The sequence below is a fragment of the Maniola jurtina genome, chromosome 4 (assembly GCF_905333055.1).
Source record: "Maniola jurtina chromosome 4, ilManJurt1.1, whole genome shotgun sequence".
Taxonomy (NCBI): Eukaryota; Metazoa; Arthropoda; class Insecta; order Lepidoptera; family Nymphalidae; genus Maniola; species Maniola jurtina.
The window spans coordinates 1,940,450-1,964,390 of NC_060032.1; the positions used below are offsets into that span (position 1 = coordinate 1,940,450).

At 38.9% G+C, this 23,941-nt stretch overlaps 1 protein-coding gene across 1 annotated transcript in view; it reads left to right on the forward strand.

Annotated features, from left to right (window-relative positions):
- The window catches only part of LOC123864104 (neuroligin-4, Y-linked-like), a 114,489-nt gene that overhangs the window by 59,228 nt on the left and 31,320 nt on the right, over positions 1-23,941 (forward strand). The window contains exons 2-3 of the mRNA XM_045904311.1: positions 6,667-7,162; positions 7,408-7,625. Coding sequence (XP_045760267.1) covers positions 6,813-7,162; positions 7,408-7,625 — 568 coding nt within the window. The 5' untranslated portion in view covers positions 6,667-6,812. The remainder of the gene's footprint in view (positions 1-6,666; positions 7,163-7,407; positions 7,626-23,941) is intronic.

The following is a 23,941-nucleotide window of genomic DNA, read 5'->3' on the forward strand; positions in this document are numbered from 1 at the left end:
ATGGTTATTATGGCCCGAAGAAGACTTTTAATCAGGGTAAGAAAATGCGAAAGTTTTAAGACTTGCCTTTACATATTAAAGTTTGGAAGAACTATTAAAACTAGGTTTGCTTTTATACAAAGCCTAAAGGTAAAAATTTTGTTAGGATTTTGAGGGGATTTAAATAATTAAGTAGTCTTGATATTTTTATAATAAAAAAATATGTTCTGGGTTATTCCATAAAATTGAATCAAAAAAAGAACCAACGAAAAATTTGTAATTAAAAATCTATTTTAATATAGACAAAAGTAAAACCAATTAATATACGTAGGTAAATTAATTTCAAAATTGTGAGCTCCATTTTTAAATGTATTTTTATTTTCCATTCATCTTAAACATTATTTTATTTTCTTAAGCTTTTATTTTTATTCCAAATATGTAATTAATATACCTACTGCATTTGCTACGTAGTAATATTGAGTAGAAAATCAAGAAAAACGTAAATCCACGCGGATGAAGTCGCGGGCATCAGCTAGTACATTGATAATATTCAAAGTCAAAGTCAAAGTCAAAATCATTTATTCAAAGTACTTTGTACGATATAGTGGTGATAATTAATTACGTAACTTAAAACTAAAGCTACGAGGGTTCCAAACGCGCCCAAGTCTGAGAAGAGCCCACAACAAACTCAGCCGGGTATTCTTTTTTTTATCATCACCACTTTACAAAATCACATAACTTATTATGTTGTATAACCCCTAAACTTTGAAATAAATATTTGCTAGGAGCAAATTAAATTGCATGTCGCCAGTGCCAGTGCAAAATAATATTATGAGCTGTGGGATGCATATCATAGCCTAATCCCATTTGCACTAAGCCAGCGATGCGCTAGTGTGGATGTAACCTTACTAACACGTTGTCTGCTTTCCTACAATACTCTATTAGGGTCCGCTCATATAAGATGTAAAGAGCATTTGTTTATTTATTTATTTATTATGAGGTTTTGTAGCTAGGTTGTTTCACACAATATGAGAATATTTCGGTATCATAATATTTGTTACAAGTGAAGAGAAATATCGTGAGAAAACCTGCATGCCTGAGAATTCTTCGTAATTTTCTCAAAAGTGTGTGAAGTTTGCTAATTCACTCTTGGCTAGCATGATGGCCGTCCTTTCTATTCTAAGAGGATAACGCTATAAAAACTAGGTCATCTCCAAATCTAGATAAAAACAATTCTATACCTAACGTCAGTTTTTAGCTATCACCCAATTATTGGAAATGCATAAATCACACAATTTATTATTTTGTTTTTGCACTGCATGCGAAAAAGCTGTCCATAAATTCTATGATTAATTTGAATAGGCATTCAATATTTAAACGATATCTAAAATAACATTCGAGTGTCTGTTATCAATAATTCCGTACCCGTAATTGTTCGTGTATACTGTAACAATGGTCTTTAATAAATTGATTTCTATGTAGGTACATTATATCACTTTGCTCATATTATATACCTAACAGTTTGTATATCACACTAATATTATAAAAGCGAAAGTTTGTATGTGTGTGTGTGTGTGTGTATGTTTGTTACTCCTTCACGCAAAAACTACTGGACGGATTTGACTGAAATTTGGAATGGAGACAGATAATATCCTGGATTAGCACATAGGCTACTTTTTATCCCGGAAAATCAAAGAGTTTCCACGGGATTTTGAAAAACCTAAATCCACGCGGGCGAAGTCGCGGGCATCGGCTAGTTACTAATATAACTAAAATTGAAGTGTCTGTCTGTAATTTTGAAATAACTATCTCATATTATACCTATGCCTCATATGTAATCGATTGCAATTCTTAAGACAGACATAAACTACGCAATTATACGTTATGCCTGTAGATAAAGAGCCATATTTTTTTTTTTTTATTCATTTTTAATAAGCAATTTGTCATGAATATTTTATTAATCATCATCATGATCAACCTATCGCCGTCTCACTACAGAGCACTGGTCTCCTCCCAGAAAAAGAAGGGCTTTGGCCACAGTTTGCCCCGAATAGTCAAAGTCCAATTCATTTATTCAAAGTAGGTACAATTGTACTCCTTTTGATGGTCGAAATTGTTAAATGTGTACGATATAGTGGTGATAATTAACTTAAAACTAAAGCTACGAGGGTTCCAAACGCGCCCAAGTCTGAGAAGAGCCCACAACAAACTCAGCCGGGTATAGTCAGCCAGTCATGGATAATTACCAAAGACAAATCATCCGGAGCTGTCTCAATATATAAATGGGATTTAAATTGACGTTTGAATAAGATCCATCGCCTGCGGAAATACGGCGTCGGCCATAATTGATTTCCAATCATCCGTCGCAAGCTGACTTCGATTTAAATCTCATCTTTCACACAGTTTAATATATCAGAGCTAGGTCTTGGGGAACTAGCTCTGATAGTTGGCGGTAATGCCTATAATATCACATGGAAAGGTCTACTTTAGAATAGAATAGAATAGTATAGAATTAAATTTATTCATTGGATCAACATACAGGTAATACAAAACACGCTTCACACTAATATTATAAAGGCGAAAGTTTGTATGTGTGTGTGTGTGTGTGTGTGTGTGTGTATGTTTGTTACTCCTTCACGCAAAAACTACTGGACGGATTTGGCTGAAATTTGGAATGGAGATAGATAATATCCTGGATTAGCACATAGGCTACTTTTTATCCCGGAAAAGCAAAGAGTTCCCACGGGATTTCAAAAAACCTAAATCCACGCGGGCGAAGTCGCGGGCATCGGCTAGTAAAATATAAAACTTAAAAAATAAATAAAACTTAAAATATAAAATAACTTTAGTTTTCCTTAGATAGAATGGTCTCGGAGAAACGCGTAAGCGACGCGATTTTCCTGGTACTTTAGACCTTCTGGACGTAGGTTTTTCACTAATTGTATTATGATTTCATTGTTAGTTCACGGTAGGAAGGTCCTATGGGCCGCGTATAGTGTGCCTCTTACGTATTTAGCGGTAGTTTATCGCTTATCACACTAATATTATAAAGCCGAAAGTTTGTGTGTGTGTATATGTTTGTTACTCCTTCACGCAAAAACTACGAGACGGATTTGGCTGAAATTTGGAATAGAAGGAATGGAATCTAATGAAGGTAGTTTAATAAAATCGATGTTTGGCTCATTCATTGTCACACGAACTGTTGTTATTTCTAAACTACACAGTAAAATATAAATATAAAAGTTTTTTTATTGAATCGTGGTATAACCGTTATGAACCACATACCGAACCCTGTGATATAAAGTCATGAAAAGAATATAAAACTATGAAGATATTCAGAGTGCCACTCACTCAAGGAAAATATGCGGAAGTTCAGTATATTATTGAGACGTTACTCAAACAACGTGACATCCTCGAAGAATCGATGCGAACGTTTATTTAACGACGGGGAAAATCAGAAGAACACACTCCCAGAACCTTGACCTAGGGATGATCGAATGGACAGACATCGATTGATTCAACATGAGTTTCAATTCCTCGACTTAATCCATACTAATATTATAAATGCGAAAGTGTGTCTGTCTGTCTGTCTGTCTGTCTGCTACCTTTTCACGGCCCAACAGTTTAACCGATTCTGAAGAAATTCAGCATTGAGTTAGCTTATATCCCGGGGATGGACATAGGCTATTTTTTATCCCGGAAAATCAAAGAGTTCCCACGGGATTCCTAAAGACCCACCCGTTTAACCGATTTGTATGAAAGGTACCGAAATAGCTTGCGTCCCTGTAATTGACACAGGCAACTTTTTATCCCATAAAATCAAACAGTTCCCACGGAATCTTTAAAAACCTAAATCTACGCGGACGAAGTCGCGGGCATGCTCTAGTATCGATATAAACACATTGACAGCAATCATATTGAAAAAATTGATGTTGACTATCTTGCGTTACCTGAATCCAGATACCCGAATAACTAATAGGCGTCCACAGCTGGGTATAGGTCTCTTCTAGCACTTCCGCACACCATGGTCCTGCGCCGCCTGAATCCAGCGGCTCCCTGCGATTCGTTTGATTAGTCTACTTAGTAATCGGGCTTTCGATTCTGTGCCTAACGGTACAAGGTCGCCATTCTAGCACTTTGTTACCCCCAACGCCTGTCGGATTTTCAAACTAAGTGCCTTGCCCATTGCCACTTCAGCTTCGCATCTTATTGACCTATGATGGTCACTCTGGTTCTCTTACGTATTTATTTCTGATTAGACATCTATAATAATAATTATAAAAGGATAAGTTGTCTGTCTAACGTAAAATGGAGCAACTTAAACCACTAGGTCTATAGCCATGAGACTTTCATACTAACAAATTTTTCATTTAATGCACCAGAATTTTCACCTGAGTGAGGTCGGGATGGGGCAGCTAGTCGATAATAATTGTTACCGATACAGACATCGATATCATGATAGATTCCCGATATATCGATATTCCATCCCATCCCTTCCCGTAGCCCGAAACTTCTGAAATATGACAAATAGCTCATTCGATATTCCTCGCGGGCGTCCTCGATAAATCAATAAAACCCATTACTTTGAAGTCACGTTGATGAGGATTTAAAGGGATCAAATCAAACGCATTTGAAACGAATTTCCGATGTAGGTACTTTTTACTACTGTATAGGAAAAGGGATACGAGCAAATGACGTCACTAGATATGTAGCAATGCATAATTTGTCACATCAATTGATTAATTATGTCTGAAGATAAATTAAGCTTAAAATGTTATTTTTAACTTCCAACCCAAAACGAGGGGTGTTATAAGTTTGACGTGTGTATCTGTGTATCTGTCTGTGGCATCGTAGCTCCTAAACTAATGAACTGATTTTAATTTAGTTTTTTTTGTTTGAAAGGTGGCTTGATCGAGCTTTTAAGGTGCCCATGCACTTGAACTGAACTGCAGCTGACGCGACGCGCGTACCGCGTAGCGCACTACGCGGTACGCGCGTCGCGGCTGGAGAGATTATCGTGCGGGGCGCTGCCGCGACGCGCAGTTCAGCTGCAGTTCAGTTCGAGTGCGTGGGCACCTTGAATCCATAAGGGAGTCAATCATAAGCTTTCCACTAATAAATACCGTCTTACATCATTTAACAACCAAAACAATATATTTATTGAAGAATTCAAAATAAAAATGATGTATCAACTTCTCTAAAGAAAAACCGCATAATAATAACTGTTCAGCAAAACAGAAAACAACAAAAAGGATTTATCTTTTACCCATTTTAAATACTTGGCTCCTTTGTTTCGTACATGTAATCATACACGGGAGGCAGTCAAAATGAGATTCATTTTTAATTACACAGCTATGATATTTTTATATTGAAATCCTCTTTTTGTTCTCTTACGTTGGAAATTTTAACACGCTTGTTAATTTTCATTCTTCAAAAGCATTATCTGATTTGTTTTGTTTATTTTTGTGACATACATTAAAAAACCGTTCAAGAGCGAGTAAGACTCGTGCACCGAGGGTTCCGTATACAGTCGTATGCTTTCGACTTTTTGCACGATAAATCAAAAACTGTTGCGTAAAAATAAATAGAAATCCGATTTAGAATGTTCGAATAAACCCTTTTATATTGATAACCCACTTGGCATAGCAATTTGCTTTGAAAGTTGAAAATACTAAATATTTGTTAGTGTAAAGTAATCACAAATTCACGGTTTCAGATTTTTCCCTTACATGTTCTTTAAGACCTATCTGACTGCCAAATTTTATGATTCTAGGACAACGGGAAGTACCCTATAGATTTCTCGACAGACAGACAGACATACAGACAACGAAATGATCCTATAAGTGTTTCTTATTTCCTTTTTAGGACGGAACCCTAAAAAGACGACAGTGTCGCAAAACGAACACTTTAGATAAATGAACAGAAATTTTACAGTTTTTAACTGTGGCCATCGCAATTTCCAGTAAAAGGTAAACATTTTTATCATAATAAATTTACAATAACGAGCGCATAGCCTCGAATGGCGTATCCGGTTTTCAGAACCTTTCTCTTTAAAATTCTCTCGCTAAGTGTAGTGAACAAAGCACGGATGTAAATTCTAAAATTCTTTTATCATGTACAGGATCGTTATTTATTTTGTATCGCACTGTTTCACAATGGCGTGGGTCTGTTATTAAAACATATTCGGCAAAGGTTAAATTATTATTTATTACTTGTTTTGGGTAGCCGACATCTTTTCATATTTGATATTCTAAGTAGCAATATAAATGATAGCGATCACTCGTGTCCCAAAGTAAAAAGAAAAAAAGAAAATCATATATTATATAAATCATATATTATGGCTCCTTCTATTCGTTCATATTAAGTTTTGTTGTCATGGTTATATGCTTAATATAAGTTACGTTAATATTTTGTTTTTGATCTTTATTTGAAACAAATAGTTATGAAGTTTTACTTCAAACTCAATTTAAGTTGTCCTGTATAAATAAATCCAAAGTTTAATCCTTTATTAACTCTGAATTAATTTCGATTACTCCACTAACTTGTAAGACAACTTTTCGGATAGACTAAGCTTAAACTAAAAGTGGATTTCAGTTTATATTGAAACTTTAGACGTTTCAAAATGAACTCCCGACAGATTTAAATTAATTAAGGTCGAATCTAATTTGAACTATTCCCTTGTTTCAGGTGTAACGATGGATATCTTCAACAAATACGCCAAAGAGCAGATCAAAGTTTATAACAAGATGACTTAACTGACAATATGATGAAGATAACAACCGGAATAGCGATACAATAGGGAAATGTGTCCGCAAAGGTGATATAAGAAGAAAATGGCCATCTACAAACTGCCATTACACATTTGCAACTCAATAAAGCAGTATTACTATTTAATAGATAAACTACTGAAGGTGAGGCAGAAGAGCACAGTGAAACGGAAATGTAAATTAGAGTGTCAGGAGAGGATAACATTAATAGTACTCTCAGTGTTGCTGCTAAGTGTTAATTCAAGTGGTAACAGTTATAGTGGTGGTAGGAATTCTATGCTAAGGACCAGAATTATAGGAACTAGATACGGTAAATTACAAGGTGTCATACTTCCTATGGATCAACATAAGTATTTAAAACCAGTAGAGGCTTATTTAGGAGTACCATACGCAACACCACCTACGGGATCAAATAGGTAAAATTTCATTGTTCAAACTTAAAATTGTAGCTTTCATTCTTTATTTATTCACCAAACTCACGCTTTTTAAATTCTAAATTGTTTGCATTAGAATACAAATTAACACAACAGAAGCTGTTTACTCTTTCTTGACAGACACGACAGACGGACAGACAGACAACAAAGTGATCCTATAAGGGTTCCGTAAATATAAGTATAAGTAAAAAGTAATTTCCGATTGATCAACTCCAATATTTTCGAAGGTTTGCCCCAACTCGGGCTCCAGCACCTTGGGACGACGTGAAAACGGTAGACCAAATGGGTCCAGTGTGCCCACAAAGATTACCAGACATCTCCAACGAGACAACAGTTTTAGAGAGGATGCCGAAGGGAAGGCTGGAATATCTCAGACGATTATTGCCAAGGCTAAAAAACCAGAGTGAAGACTGTCTGTACATGAATATTTACACGCCGGTTCAAGGTAAGAAATTATAACTGTATACCTACTTAATGCTTTTATCGTATAATACTTCAAAATATTCCTATATTCTAGATATTAAAAAAAAATTGATACCAATGTGGTCTGCCGACAGGCATTAAAATTTAAGTAGGTATGAAAAAATCAGGCGATTTTACAACGTACTCCGACTGCTGAAAGCGTATTTGATACTTCTGTTAATTAGCATGTTGGTGACGTGAGCTTAAAGTTTTTACCCATTCCAAATTCGTCCAATGCGCTTAAATAAGTTTTCACTTCAATATTAAAAAATATAATAAATCACTGAAAGTTGATATAAATTCGTTCTAACTTCGTTATTGATTCGGTATAATATTATATTATTATAAATGAGAATAACATAGAAAAGTAAGAATTATAAACCAAAAATTAGTACTCTAAATACGTTGTGATTTCTAGTGTTATCAAAAGCACGGTTTGTTAATTTTAGCAACAGGGCCAAAAAACATCAACTAGAATACGAAATGAAAATTTTCACAGAACTGACTTCTAATTTCCATTTGCATATACGCTAACCTCGTTTTACTTTATTCAAAATGCACGACAAATTTTACAAAAGAGTACGGCATTCGAGATAAACTCAGTAAATACTGGCGATAAAATCTTGATGTTCAACACTACTACAGTATTGCAAAATCAATTTATTTTGCTGGCTATTATTTTATTCTTCATTATCTTACATCTTCAATATTTCGACTAAATGCTTCTATTCAGCGAACTGGAATGATTTGTCTTTGGTAAAGTTAATATTTGAATGGGGTGAATTTGAAGAGACGCAATCTGTGAAAGCTAATTATATTTTATGACTATTAAAAACATATTTTTAGCACAATTCTAAGACAAACCAATATAATAGCTTATAATAGATAAAATAAGTTAGATGCAATATTTAGCTTTTAAGAGGACTCTCTCCGTCACTCGTTTCATACAATCGTAGTTCAATTTCATTTGAATATTAAGCAACCAAAGTCCATGAAATTTTGCAGACATATTCTAGAAACTAATATCTATGTCTGTGGTTTTCCAGACTTCAGTTAAAATATTCGGTTTCAAAGTTACGTAGTCTTAAAAATTTTCATACAAATCTTTGAGCGCCTGTAATTTTAAAACTACATATTTTTAGAAAAATCTAAAACACCACAGACACAGATATTAGTTTCTAGTTAGTCTGCAAAATTTCATGGACTTTGGTTGCTTAATATTCAAATGAAATTGGAACTACGATTGTATGAAACGAGTGACGGAGAGAGCCCTGTTAAATAATTTTATGTGAATGAAAGAAACAATGGGATTGCAAATCCTGTCAAATGTAAATGAAAAAGATCTGACAGTATCCACTTCAAGAAGTTGATTTCAAACTACGGAATATTATATTATAATATATAAATATCGCTCACAAAGTAGGGTGAGCGATATTTATATATTATATTATATTTCCGTAGTTTGAAGGCAACTTCATTATTTTACTCTGAACTTGAATATTCCTGCAAGGACTTAGATTTAACTTGTAAAATTGTTCATGAATAAGACATAACCTTTGAAGAACAATTTATTTTAAATCTAGCATTATATTATTCAAATCCATTTGTTGGCATTCTCTTTTGTTAAATGACGGGATTTTAAAATCAATTGAGTAAGTCAAGAATTGAGTGAATCAATTGATGTCGAATTTAAAGGTAAAAGTTAACATTTCTCGAGCTACGAGTAAAATGAAATACTATGATAAAGTAAATATGAGTATTCATAGGTACGATTTAGAATACTGAATGACGCCATTGAAATGTGTGTAGCTATAAATCATAACTATTTCTTTGAATCGACATTTATAAAATTAAATTACATATTTTCCAAGAGCGTCGTTTATCCTAACAACTCTGACATAGAAAACTTTATGTGATTGAATTTACACTAATAGAATTGGAATATTTTTCATTATCGCGTTTCTGTTCCTAATAAAAAACCTTTAAATAACAAAAAAAATCTGCCATTACAAATTTTATCCGCTTAGTTACTAATTCATCTTCATTAATTAATAATAGAACTATGTTCGAAATTGTTTCGTATAATATAAAATATACCCAACACTGAATATTGAAATTTAATCTATTTGATTTCAATGCATCAAAAAAGGTTAACTAATTAATCATGCATGATTCGTCATCAATACCTTAAATACTTCAACAGATTTCGTATGGAAAAAAAAGAAAATTTCAATACAATTTTTGGCTTGTTGCAACGAAACAATGATACAACTTTTCCAATATTTTATTCATACAGCCAGTGATCCGATTCTCTCTCATAAATTACAAAATGTCACGGCATGCGACCCCGTTGCTTGCAATTCGTCTTGTCAGAATATTTTATGTTGTGTTTATTACTTCAACTTTATTTAAATCATATTACAAGTGTAAATCGAAAATTTATAACACCCCCGACAAGTGAAGGTTACAGTAACTAGAAAAGAGCTGATAACTTTCAAACGGCTGAACCGATTTTCTTGGATTATAGCTAAGAACACTCTCGATCAAGCCACCTTTCAAACAAAAAAAACTAAATTAAAATCGGTTCATTAGTTTAGGCGCTACGGTGCCACAGACAGATACACAGATACACAGATACACAGATACACAGATACACAGATACACAGATACACAGATACACAGATACACAGATACACAGACACACAGATACACAGATACACACGTCAAACTTATAACACCCCTCTTTTTGGGTCGGGGGTTAAAAATCTAGCAGAATTTCTCTCTCTCCTCATTTTCACTGTAGACTGTAGAGGGTCGTAACCCTTTCTATAAATAATGGTAGGCTATATTTTTCTTCCTACTAGTGTGGTGGTATAACTTTTTTATTCTTGCCTGATAGTTCTCCAGAATATTCTCAAAGGTGTGTGAAGTGGTGGACTATGGCCAACCCCTTCTTATTTTGGGACAAGAACCATACCAAATTAGTGAGCTGGTGATGAGTTAATGGTTATTTTTTTATTAGTATCAGAAAGTTGTAACAATAAAGATAAAAAAAAATCTAAATCGGTCCAGGGGTCTTTGAGTAATCGGGGAACATACATAAAAAAAAAAAGATTCCGACGAATTGAGAACCTCCTCCTTTTTTGGAAGTCGGTTAAAAAGAAAGAAAAAGTGGAAAAAGTTATAATGATGACGTGGTGCTAATAGTGTGGAGCTGTACCTGATATCATTTTATTATCACTATTTTTGTATTACCACCAACTTTATTAAAATAAACGTACCAGAATTGGAATCCAATGACGTAATATTTGAAACCAGTTTTTCACACAATCAGATATCGATGTTCTCTCGACCGAATTTCAGCAACAGTGGCCAATTTTTAACGAAAACAAGCGAACTATGTAGGTGATATTACAGTGCACAAGTGTGTGTGCAAATATAGGTAAAAGCTTTATTCCCTCACTCTCATCGTCTTATCACTGATGAGATGACAATCCGATGCGAGATTAAACACAGGATCGCTATACGTGCATACTCAGACCAAGGGAAGTAATCAACTTCTGGGGCTTCTGGGCTATTATTAAACAAAAAAATATTTTATATTATATTAAAAAACAACAACACTGGGCTATTATTAAAACTTGACAGAAAAACGTAATAACTTGTACTTTTTGACTCGACTCTAACCTGCAACCAAATAAATTTACCACTAGAGTAGACCTATATACGCTATTGTAAAGCAGTATGCAACCATATTTCAAAATTTTCTACGTTTATCATGTAGCACAATTACCGAACATGAATTCTTCAGTAGAATAGCTTGGTAAAAGGAATTCTATTGTGACTTTATCCCCACTAAATTTTAATACCTCGTGCCAATAGTCTATTGGAAATATCCGGAATACTTTGGCCGCTTCCGGACTAAAAATTTTAATCACAGGTTAAAATGAGCGCCTTTCAAAAGTTTTGTAGGAAAGATTTTTCATTAGATTTTCGCTAAATTCTTCGTGACATTTTTCTTCTTCTGATTTTCATAGTCCCACTGCTTAACCAAGGTCTGCTTAACTTCATCAACATTTTTATCTCTAAAAGTAAAAGGAAATGGTGACTAACTGACTAAACTATCAACGCACAGCTCAAACTACAGGACGGATCGGACTGAAATTTGGCATTAGCTATTATGACGTAGACATCTACAAAGAAAGGATTTTTGAAAATTCAACCCCTAAGGATGCAAAATAGGGGTTTGAAATTTGTGCAGTCCACGCGAATGAAACTCTGAGCAAAAGCTAATCGCTGATTTTTCATATCTTTGGCTTGATTTCATATTCAAACGGTTCCTTCAGTGTATGCCTGGATATGTTATGAATTTCATAGCAAATGCGGCTCCCGATTGTTGAATTAATAAGCAAGCACTACTACTAATAACATCAATATACATAAGACTGAATATGGTAGTAATTTATGCGCTCTGTCAAAACCATCGGCGCTCTCGGTCGGTGTTTAATATAGTGATATGTGCAGAGAACGTAAACTATGACTAACACTACGAAACTCATCTGCATGTAAATGTGGGGCGTCATATCTACATTACGCGACCTCGTTTCGTGCTCCTATTGGAGTGCTTTTGCAGCCAACCAATTATGGAAAAGAGGTATCATTTTCGTACGTTTATAGTATGTGGACAGAAAATGAAATGTCTAAAGTATGTTTTGTAATGGTTTAACAAAATAAATGGGATAATCTTGGTATCTTTTACATTGGGGTTTAGCTACTAAAGATTTTATTTGTATTCATATTTTGACAGATTCCAGTCTTTCAGTCTGTTTTTTAGTCCTGGAGACTAAGTCTTCTTCGAAACAAGTGTAAATTAAAAAATTATAACACCCCCGACAAGTCAAGGTTACAGTAACTAGAAAAGAGCTGATAACTTTCAAACGGCTGAGCCGATTTTCTTGAATTATAGCTAAGAACACTCTCGATTAAGCCACCTTTCAAACAAAAAAAATTAAATTAAAATCGGTTCATTAGTTTAGGAGCTACGATGCCACAGGTAGATACACAGATACTCAGATATACCCCACTTTTTTCTTTTTAACCCCCGAGGAAAAAAGTGTTTTTCTGGGTTACCAATTAGATTTTTCATAATAGATTGGAGCTGATTTGAAATTCCACGAGCATGTGCCCTAGTTGTGATAACGCATAGCAACACATATGATAATAATCGATTGTGATTGTCAAGCAACGTTGACCCAAGTCGGTAATTGCATGGGTGACGATTTTGGAGGTCCGAATTTGGCCTTTAGCGTGTCTCAGACTTCGTCAATCAATTGATCCCGATTATTATCACTAATGTTTGATATACCTAACTATAAAAATCTCACAGTCGAAATTTTTTGAGTTGTAGTTGTGCTGAATGATATAAGATTTGAAAATATTTTCCATTTCTTCTTTTTTAACCTTCATTAAATGGTTTTATATAGTCTGATTGATCCTAGAACTATTGACAATGTTGAAATATTACCTTTCAGCATCGACAGTGGGTTTCCGACAAAACGGCAAAGTTATTACTTAAATTGAATTCATTCTTCGACTTCTCTAGAATTAATATTTGACCGCGAATCCGGGAATCTATCTGCGGGGCTCATAAAAGATCCTTTTTATAAAACTACCGTACCAAAATGGCGGCCATTGTAAGCTGTGATTAAAATTTCTGCTCGCGACCTAACCGCTCCGGATATTTTCAATAGTCTATTGACATCAAGTATTAAAATTTAGTATCCGATAAATCACAATGGAATGCTTTTCAATAAAGCAAAATCTATTGGTTTGGTTTTGCTAATTTGTCTTGCTACTGCCTCATTCTGAGACCCATTCATTATTTAACTTGGTAAAGCTATGACGGGCGAAGATGTTTAACAGACGAATCATTTTTTTTAACCTATACAGTGTTTTTTTTAACTGGGACAGTATGGGGAAATCCAAAATCATAGGAGATACAGGGAAACTGTCTGCGGAAACTTCAGCTCTTTTTGTGAAAACAATTTTGGCATACTCCATTTTTCGGTAAAGTGTGAGTTGTCCATAAAAATCAATGAAATTGACTGAATTTTTTTTTAATGTTGATCGACTCAGTTTCATGTAAGGATCATTTCATTGTACCAAAAGAAAAAAATCGGGACAGCAGAAGTAGGTCTGTGAGTAAATGCTTTTTCATACAATTTCTAAGTAACTGGTAGGTAGGTAACCTAATAACACTAATGGTTCAGTAAAATATTATGTCATTAATATTGATAGATAGACCTCCTGCCCGCTGGACCGATGACCTGAAGAAGGTGGCGGGGAGCGGGTGGATGAGGAAGGCGGAGGACCGTGTTTGGTGGCGCACTCTTGGAAAGGCCTATGTCCAGCAGTGGACGCATACAGGCTGATGGATGGATGGATGGATTGATAGATGACGAGAAAAGATTAAATATCACGTCATCTGTCATTAATTTAATCATCTATCCCTTAGTGAATGCTGGGTTTTAGTGGACTATTAAATAATTATAATCATCATCCAGTGGTTAACGTATCCACTGTTGAATATTTTCTTGAATTAAGTAGGTATCATGTCACATGCAGACTACCAAATTTAGAGGTAAAATAGTGGATATCAATTTACTATATTCATGACGTACAAATTAAATTCAGCACTAGTCGTAAATTAGAAATCTATTGTATTTGAAACTCCTATAACTGTACGTACCTAGCGATCTATATCTCTTTATATTCATATTACTAGTCTATTTATCAACCTTCAAATCATCATTAACCCATCGCCCGGTTCACTTCTGCTCCCCATCAGTTTCCCGTGCTCAGTAGTGAGCCAGCGATCAGCTCCCAGAAGGATTTGGCCATAGTCCAGTACTCTAGCCAAGTTCGGATTGGCATATGGCAGATTTCACATTGAGAACATCATGGAAAACTCAGGCATAAAGATTCCCTCCATAGACCTATGTTTCCTCGCTATTTTTCCTTCACAATCAAAGCAAGTGATTTTTAACCACCGACCCAAAAAAGAGGGGTGTTATAAGTTTGACGTGTGTATCTGTGTATCTGTATATCTGTATATCTGTCTGTGGCATCGTAGCTCCTAAACTAATGAACCAATTTTAATTTAGTATTTTTTTTTTTTTGTTTGAAAGGTGGCTTGATCGAGAGTGTTCTTAGCTATAATCCAAGAAAATCGGTTCAGCCGTTTGAAAGTTATCAGCTCTTTTCTAGTTACTGTAACCTTCACGTGTCGGGGATGTTATTAATTTTTAATTTACACTTGTTTATAGAAGATTGGTATGGATTACTTGATTATTTAAGGTAAAAATAGAAAGAAGTTGAAACCACTGAAGCGTTAACTTCCTATCCGCGATAACGCTGTAGCCTCGAATCTCGATAATGTGTATTGAGTGAAATTGTGCGTGCCTGAGATATCAAGTGTGCTGAGTTCAGACACACAAGTGCATTCAGTGGTAATATTGAATGTGTTTGACGTTATTATTATTATTATTATTATTATTAGAGCTTTATTTTCCACACACTAATTAGCACCTATTACATTTTTATTTTTTTACAATATTTTAAATATCTTGGCGTGCGGCCCCCTGCGGGTAAAAGCCTCCCCCATCCTTTTCCAGGCCTCTCTGTCGATTGCGGTTTCCATCCATTTTCTTCCTGCGACGCCTATAATTTCGTCTTCCCACTTTTTCCTCTGCCTTCCTACACTCCTTTTGCCTGTAGGGCCCTGCCATATAAGTCCACCTTTTGTCTCTATACCTTGATATATGTCCTGCCCACTTCCACTTTTGTTCCAGGGCATACTGAAGACAGGGCATACTGTGTTTGACATACCCATACTTAATATTATAAATGCAAAAGTGTGTCTGTCTGTCTGTCTGTCTGTCTGTCTGCTACCATTTCACGCCCCAACAGTTTAACCGAAAATAGCGGTTCCATGTCAAAAAGGAAAAATTGCTTTCAAACAATTTATGTATTCTAAAAGGAGGCCTATTTTCCAAAACGAATCATATAACACACTAGCTTATGCTCGCGACTTCATTTGCTTTTACTCACCAATCTCAAACTCCTATTTTATCTCCTTTAGGGTTGAATTTTCAAAAATCCTTTCTTAGCGGATGCCTTTGTCATAATAACTAAGTATCTTCATACCGATTCATCCAGCCTGATTCGTCCAGTAGTTTGAAGTGTACGTTGATGTATTAGTCTGTCAGATTTTCCTTATAAATATTTAGATTTTGAAGACATTAAGTATGAATTAGCAATAATAAGTATAATTAGATACTTAGATACGTAATTCTCGCGTGCACAACGGAGCATCGACGAATCTCTCGCTGAAATGTAATCCCGCTAAAACCCCGAAATAGCATTCCACTTCCAGAAAGGCAACACAAATATGTTCCGCTTCCAATCTACCATTTGTATCCTATCCTACCATTCAATGTTTCCACCGCATGCACTCGAACTCCTAAGCTCAGCGAACCTTAACATAGCATACTGGTATCGCCAACTCGCACAGTTTCATTCAATACCCGTTACATATTCCCATTGAGATAGAAAGCCTATGAGTTGCTGATTTGAATATCTAAATACTAGTGGTTCGTGGTATCCGATACTTCCCATAAGATAGTTTTAATTAATTATGTATTGTAATAGTTAACTTTTAACATTATACGCAAAAACCGGCCAATTGCGAGTCAGACTCGCGCACTGAGGGTTCCGTACTCGGGTATTTTTTCCAACATTTTGCACGATAAATCAAAATACATAAAAATAAATAAAAATCTGTTTTAGGATGTACAGGTAAAGCCCTTTCATATGATACCCCACTTGATATAGTTATCTTATTTTGAAAATTGGAACACATTTTAATTTTTTTTAATGCTGTAACTACAAATTCGCGGTTTTCAGATTTATTCCTGTTCTTGTGCTATAAGACCTACCTACCTACCAAATTTCATGATTCTAGGTCACCGGGAAGTACCCTATAGGTTTTCTTGACATACACGACAGACGGATAGACAGACAGACAATAAAGTGATCCTAAAAGGGTTCCGTTTTTCCTTTTGAGGTACTGAACCCTAAAAAGTAGCAATAATGCCAGCCTCTATTACCTATTCAAACTCAATTTTATTATTCTCTAAAATTGATCTACTGAAACGGGGCAGCTTGACCTGAATTTCATGAAATACAAATAATAATATTATAAATTATTATTATCAACTAAAATGCAGACATGGAGTCGTATTGTTGTGACGTATTATTATAATTTATGAGAGAAAAGTTATTTTCGATTTTACAAATTAAAATGTTTCAGATGTTGAAGTTACCATTTTGGAATAAATTATTATTTATATAACTAGGATGCACGTAGCTTCGCCCGCGTGAAATACGGTGTTTTTTCAAATCCCGTAGAAATCTTCAATTTTCCGGCATAAAAAGTAGCCTATGTCCTTCCCCGGGATGTATCCCAAGTCTGTACCTTTCATTAAAATCGGTTCAGTGGTTGAGCCGTGAAAACGTAGCAGACAGACAGACAGACAGACAGAAAGACACACTTTCGCATTTATAATATTAGTATGGATGGATTTTATTGTACGCTAGCGACCCGCCCCGGCTTTGCACAAGTAGCTTGTTACAACTTTCGTAGGGATTTCTATTTTTTTTTAAATATAATATAGTTTATGTCACTCAGGAATACTGTAGCTTTTTACAGGTTAAAGAATTTTTAAAATCGGTTCAGTTGTTCCAGAAAGAGAGTAGTTACTTCCTACAAACAAACTTACAAACACCTCTTTATAATAATTTATAGTACATATGGAGAAAAGTATGTCTGTTGTGTCCTTTTTACTCGACTGCGGCAAAGCCAAAAGGACGGGTTATGATTTTAGCAGTCTATGTATGTATGCATGTATGTGAGTATGTATGTAGGTAGGTATGTTTGTATCCAGATTCTGTGTGTTCCACCGTAGCGCCTAAACTACTGGGCCGATTTTGGTGAATGAGGTGTCAATCGATTCGTCGTAAAGGTCCGGTTGACATAGGTTACATTTTATACGAAAAAAATTGACCAAACGGATGTTACATGAAAAAAAGTGGAGTTCTCCAAATTTTTTTTTTTTGCTATTGCATCGAGTGGGGTGTCAAATGAAAGAGGAGAAAATACTGAGGTCATAAATATAAATGTACTACAGCATTAAAATATACCAAGCAACAGAAAAACTATTTTACTATAATAATATTTCAGCGTTCGGGTTTTAGTTTTCAACTTTATCTTGTTGGCTTAATGCAAATCGAAAACGGAAATTCATAAGCAAACAAAAAATTTCCACCAGATACACCTTTATTCTTGATTCCGAATTTACTCGTACCTATATTATGTAACTTAATATTACAAAAATCGGCAGATTCATCATACATCGGCATGGTTAGACTTGAACGCTATTGAAACGATGTGAACCATCTAAAATACGAAAGCAAATACCTATGCAGATAGCACAAACAATATAGAAAATGAAGCTAAAATAAAACCAGAACTTAGATAACCAAGGAAACAGAGTATATTTTTATAGAGCGTAGTTAAACAACCGCATACGAGCGGACTGAAGAACAATTTTACGTTCCGATGTTTTGCTTGAAAATATCCCAAGTAGGGCAGAAACAGAACTGTGACGATGCCAGAACAAATGTTTATTCTACCTCGAAGACAGACGCAACTTTTTTTCTCCACAGCGCAAGTTGGGGAAGAAATGTTGAATTTTTATTTTTTTATGACTGAATTCATTAGAATACTTTCCAGAGTTTTACGTCAATTTCTTAAATTCTTACTTCGCAATACTGCAAATTCAAATTTTAAACTTTTTGCGTAGGGGGTTAAAAATTTAATGTAGGTACTTACTGTCCGATGTAACTGGAATCTAGTATCTAGTTTGTAGAACGTGTTAATGGTAATACTAATCAATGAACCAATGTAATTACTGAAACTATGTAAAATTTCACTGCATGCATATACATTTTACTTTTTGAAAACGTAACAAACTTAAAACTGCGTCATATATTCCAACCATATTGGTTTTATTGATATATTTTTACATTCCGTGAACCGAACGTTAATAAAGTTTTTACTGACATGAAAGCTTATAGCCTCCATGCGGGGCTTACAAAAAAATATTTTTTCAGACATACATATTTTAAACATGTATGATGGTCCACTTGATTTAGTATTTCTGCTTTGCCGTTATCAAAAATATGTCGGGGTTCGCTTTCCGGTTTCCAACGTTGCCGATAAAATTTGTTTTGAATGCTGTTTGCTTGGCTAATCTGTTTTTTTAAAAAGCAATTGCTGTTATATGCAGCTGAGCGTTTTAATTTTTAATCCGCGATACACTACAGTATAAATACGTACGTAGTTTGTTTACACATTTTTCTGTGACATATTCTCTTACAGTATTCAAAATAATTTGGTTACTTGACTTTCAGTTAATTAAAAATGCTAATTGAACTGTATGGGTACACTATGGGAATATTTCTTCTTGGAAGTCATATTCTATATTGAATCTCAGAAGTCTACATATTTTCCGAGGTGTAAGAGTAAAGTTTAGTGAACTCTTTTTGCAGTTCTAATCCTCGTTTTCTTTTTTCCAACCTACCATAAAATAATTCTAAGATGAAAGAGGAAAAATGTAAGTCTTGGAACTTTCATTTTTTCCTCTGTCATCTGTTTTCTGCCTTTTCATATTATAGTAATAAGTTATAGTTTCCCCACTAACCAATAAATATGACTGAGCTGATGACCGCGACATCGTCCGAGTGGATTTAGATTTTTTTTAACCCAAGGGAACTCTTTGATTTTCCGTGATAAAAAGTAGCCTGTGTCACCCGTGCGAAAATTCAATTCAATTCGTTGCTCCGTTGTGACGTGATTGAAGGACAAACCAGCAAACAAACACACTTTCGCATTTATAATATAGGTAGTGATTTAATCTATTTGGATCGCTGCTACAACTATGTAATTTTTATCACTGTTTTGAACATCTTTTTCATCTACAATCAAATCTGTAACACAAAAAAGGAAATAAAAACACAATAAACACCTGCCATATAATATCCAAATATTAATATATTCTAACTGCCATATAATATGGTATAATATGATGTTCTGCCATATAATATCCAAATATTAATATATTCAAACTAACCCAAAACAATACACGTATATTTTCGTTCGTATTGGATGAGAAAAACATATTTCATACAATTGGAATGGTTCCAAAGGCAGAACTTATCTGGAACACTACGGATCTGTCATGCGAAACGGTTGATAAAGTAAACAAAGGTGAACTGAAGAAGGCTTGAAAGGCATTGACTTTTATCTGGGAACTGTTACTTTTACTTCACTGTGTCGACGCTATAGACCTATCAAATATGTACATTGACTTGTGTGGGGGGTAGCTTTCCCCGGGTATCGAACCTCGCCCCCAACCCCGAGGTGCAATAAAAATGCGCTATGTCGTTCTGCAGTCTCCAGCCAGGCGTAGTGAGGCAGCGATTTTCCCAGTTTTCCGATTTTCTTGTCGCTGACTCTTGTTCGGTGATCAGTGGAATGTCCAGTCGAGACACCCCCGCGTTTATATATATTTTTGCCCAATTATCTAGAATATTCGCTGCCTCACCCCCTCTGTGGTTAAGCCTTTATTTTTCCCATTTTCTATTTACATATTATGTTGATTCCTTAACTAATACTTAGTCTAGTTTATTTACAATACCTAGAATCATGCATGCTTACTCTGCGACATCTATTTTCCGAATAACGGCGGATCATCTCGAGGTCGTCCACGCGGACCCTTTCGGGTCCCGGGGTGACTGGTCAGGGCGATGGCCCTCTTCAGTGGTGGCTACGCCGCCTGCGACTGCGGGCGGGGCACGGGGTTGGACCACTGGTCTGGGTGTCAATTCCGGATTGTCATGTCCGGTAGTGGCCGCACGGCAGTGCGATCGAGCCCGCGGATGTTCGCGAGCGATCGGCTACTGCGGCGGCGTGGGATGTCCTTGAGGCTAACGCCCGCGGCTCGGCGAGGTCGAGCCCGCCGGCGATGTTCCGGCGAGCGCCCGTCAGCCAGCGGCGGGGAAGCAGTGGTGACTATTCAGGTGGTCAGGTCACGTGGCAGACCTAACTTGTCCGGCGGACGCCGATGGTATGGCGCGATGCCCCGCAGGTGCTGGGCTTGCGCTCCATCAGCGCGCGCGAACATCGAGGTGCTCAGGCGGCGAACGTGGTCGTCGAGGCTCTCCATGCGCAGGTCCCTGGAGATGACCGCGTTCCGTACGAAGCGTGGAGCTCCGGCGATGGTGCGGAGCGCTAGCGACTGCTGCGCCCGCAGCGACTTGCGGTCCGTTTCGCTTAGTAGCGCGTACCAAGCTGGGGCCGCGTAAGTGAGTCGCGTGCGGACGTACGTCTTGTAGACGCACAGCCTCGTACGGAGATGCAGGTGGGACGCCAGCACTGGGCGCAAGAGAGCCCGTGCGGCGCGCGTCTGCGTGACCACGTTCTTCACGTGGGATCGCATCTTGAGTCCCCTATCGATGGTTACCCCCAGGTATTTGGCCGAGGGCGTCCACTCGATGGTCTCTCCTAAGAGCGATACCCGTGGCGGCGGGGCAGTCCGCCCGAAGGATACCGCCTGAGTCTTCGCCACGTTGACCTTCAGCCTCCAGTCATTCAGCCAAGCGGGAAGTGCATCCAGTGCACGCTGCATTTTGATCGCCGCGTGCGGTCCATTGATCGACTTTGTTATGAATGCAGCGTCGTCGGCGTACAACGCCAGCATGGCGTCGCCGACCACTGGGATGTCGTCCGTGTATCTGCCATAGCAGACGGGCGACAGGCAGCTTCCCTGAGGCACACCGGCTCGGATGGGGCGCTCCGTGGACAGGGCGTCTTCAACCGCCACTTGAAAACGTCTGTCTCGCAAAAAGGTGGCCACAGTCTTGACTACTCGACGAGGAGTAGTAGACGTGGACAGCTTGTAGATGAGCCCGGTGTGCCAGACGCGATCGAACGCCTTCTCCATGTCGAGGAATACTGCAATGCACCGCTCTCGCTTGTTCATGGCGGCAGCGAGATGGTGCAGTACCCTCGAGACTTGGAGCGTGGTGGAATGTTCGGCACGGAAACCGAACTGTTCGTCGCGTGGCTGGATGTGAGGCGTGATGTGCAGCAACAGCAACTTCTCGAAGACTTTCGAGGTCGTCGACAGCAGCGTGATGGGACGGTAGCTCCCAGGCTGCATGATGTTTTTCCCCTGCTTCGGTATCATGATGACTCGGCCGAGCTTCCACGACGATGGGAAGTGCCCGGTACGGAGTATCCCGTTGAATAGCCGCGTCAACGTCGCGATTGCTCGCGGGGGTAAGTGACGCAGGGCTTCATTGGTGACTCGATCGGGGCCGGGCGCTTTGCGCAGTTTAGTTCGTCGAATCATCCGAAGGACTTGTCCAGGGGAGAATACGACGGGGTCTTCCGTCGGCGCTATCGGCGACTCGAAGTATGCCTCCAAGTGTCGCTCGATGGTTTCTTCGTGCTGCACATCTGTGGTCGGATTCGGTGAGAACTGCGTCTCCAGGTGGTCCGCGAAGATCTCCGCGCGGTCCTCGGCACGGTAACGTGGGGTTCCGTCACCGGCCAAGAGGGGCCTAATCGGAGGCGGTTTCCCGGAGAGTCGGCGGCAAAGGCGGTGGATGCCAGACCAGTCGTCGCCGGCTCGCTCGATGGCCGTATGCCAAGACTCGTCAGCGATAGTTTGCAACGCTTCCGAGATCTTGGCGGCCAGAGCGTTGAGCCGCGTCTTCATGATCGGGCACCGCTGGTTTTGCCATGTCCGGCGCAGTTTCCTCTTCTCCTCCAGCATCGCTTGGATGTAGGATGGGAGCTGGCGTGGTTTTCGCAAGGCTGCAGCGTCGAGTCTGGACTCTCGAAGCGCGGTGGACATAGTCGCGCTGAGGTCCTCGGCGAGTCGGTCGACGTCTGCAGGGCTCTCCACTCTAAAGGACGGCGAATGCTCGGCCATGTGCTCGGCGAAGATTCGCCAGTCCTGGCGATGCTTTGGCGGAGGGAGAAGGGAAGTCATCGGCGTTGTCTTCAGCGTCAAGAGGACTGGTTGGTGGTCGGAGATGAGATGGTCATCCAATACGTCTAACGTCGGCGTGGCGGACAAGCCACAGGTGACGGCTATGTCGATGACGTCAGGCGTATATGCTGTGGCGTACGGGTAGTGCGTAGGGACCTCTGGCCCCAGCACCACGTACCCGTGGCGGTCTGCATCGTCCAGGAGGCGTCTGCCGTCCGGACACACGTGGTTGGAATTCCACGCCGTGTGTTTCGCGTTGAAGTCCCCGGCGATAATCGTGGGCAGTGGCGAGTCCAGCAAGGTGTGGACGTCAGTCACTGCGAGGCGATTCGTCGGCGGCTTGTAGAAGGCGAACACACGGGTGGGTTGGCGGTCAATGCAGACCTCCACGCCCAGTGCGTAGGTCGTCTGCAGCTGTGGTACTGGCAGCACTTGGTGGATGACATTCCGACGGACCAAAACTGCTAATCCCCGGTAAGCAGTCCCGATCGGCGAGGCGTGGTCCTCCCGGTAGACGTGGTATCCCGAAAAGTTCAACCGGTCTACTGGTCTGAGGTGAGTCTCGTTGATCAGGCCGATGTCCACTCGACGCTGAGACATCAGGTTCTTGAAAAGACGGGCTTTTTGTGACGAAAGCCCGTCGGCATTCCAGAATGCTACACGGAGCTCACTCAGAGCTGCAGAGCTCCATGATGCAAGCAAGGATCAGCGGGGCTGGATCCCGCTGCTCCTGGATTGCCAACAGAACCTGGTGTAGGGTGCCGATGACTTTGGTAAGTCTGGAGTCCAAGTGGCCGGGGGCTGGCTGAGGTGCCGGGCGCGGCGCGCCCTTCCGCTTCGCCTTCGTCTCCCTCGCGGGAGCGGCGACCACGGTGGGCTTGGACTGGGCGGCGGGCGGCGCGGGTGCAGCCGCCGTCGGGCGCTTGGTAGGAGGCTGTGGCGCGGCGGGAGCCGCGGATGCGGCCGCCGTCGGGCGCTTGGCAGAGGGCTGTGGCGCGGCCGGCGCCGTGTCTTGGCGCGGCTGCGTGCGCTTGCCACGTCTGCGGCGGCGCTTGCGGCCCGGTTGCTGCTGTGGCTGGTTGGCGGCAGCCATGAGCGAGCCGGGCGCGTCGGCCTCGGT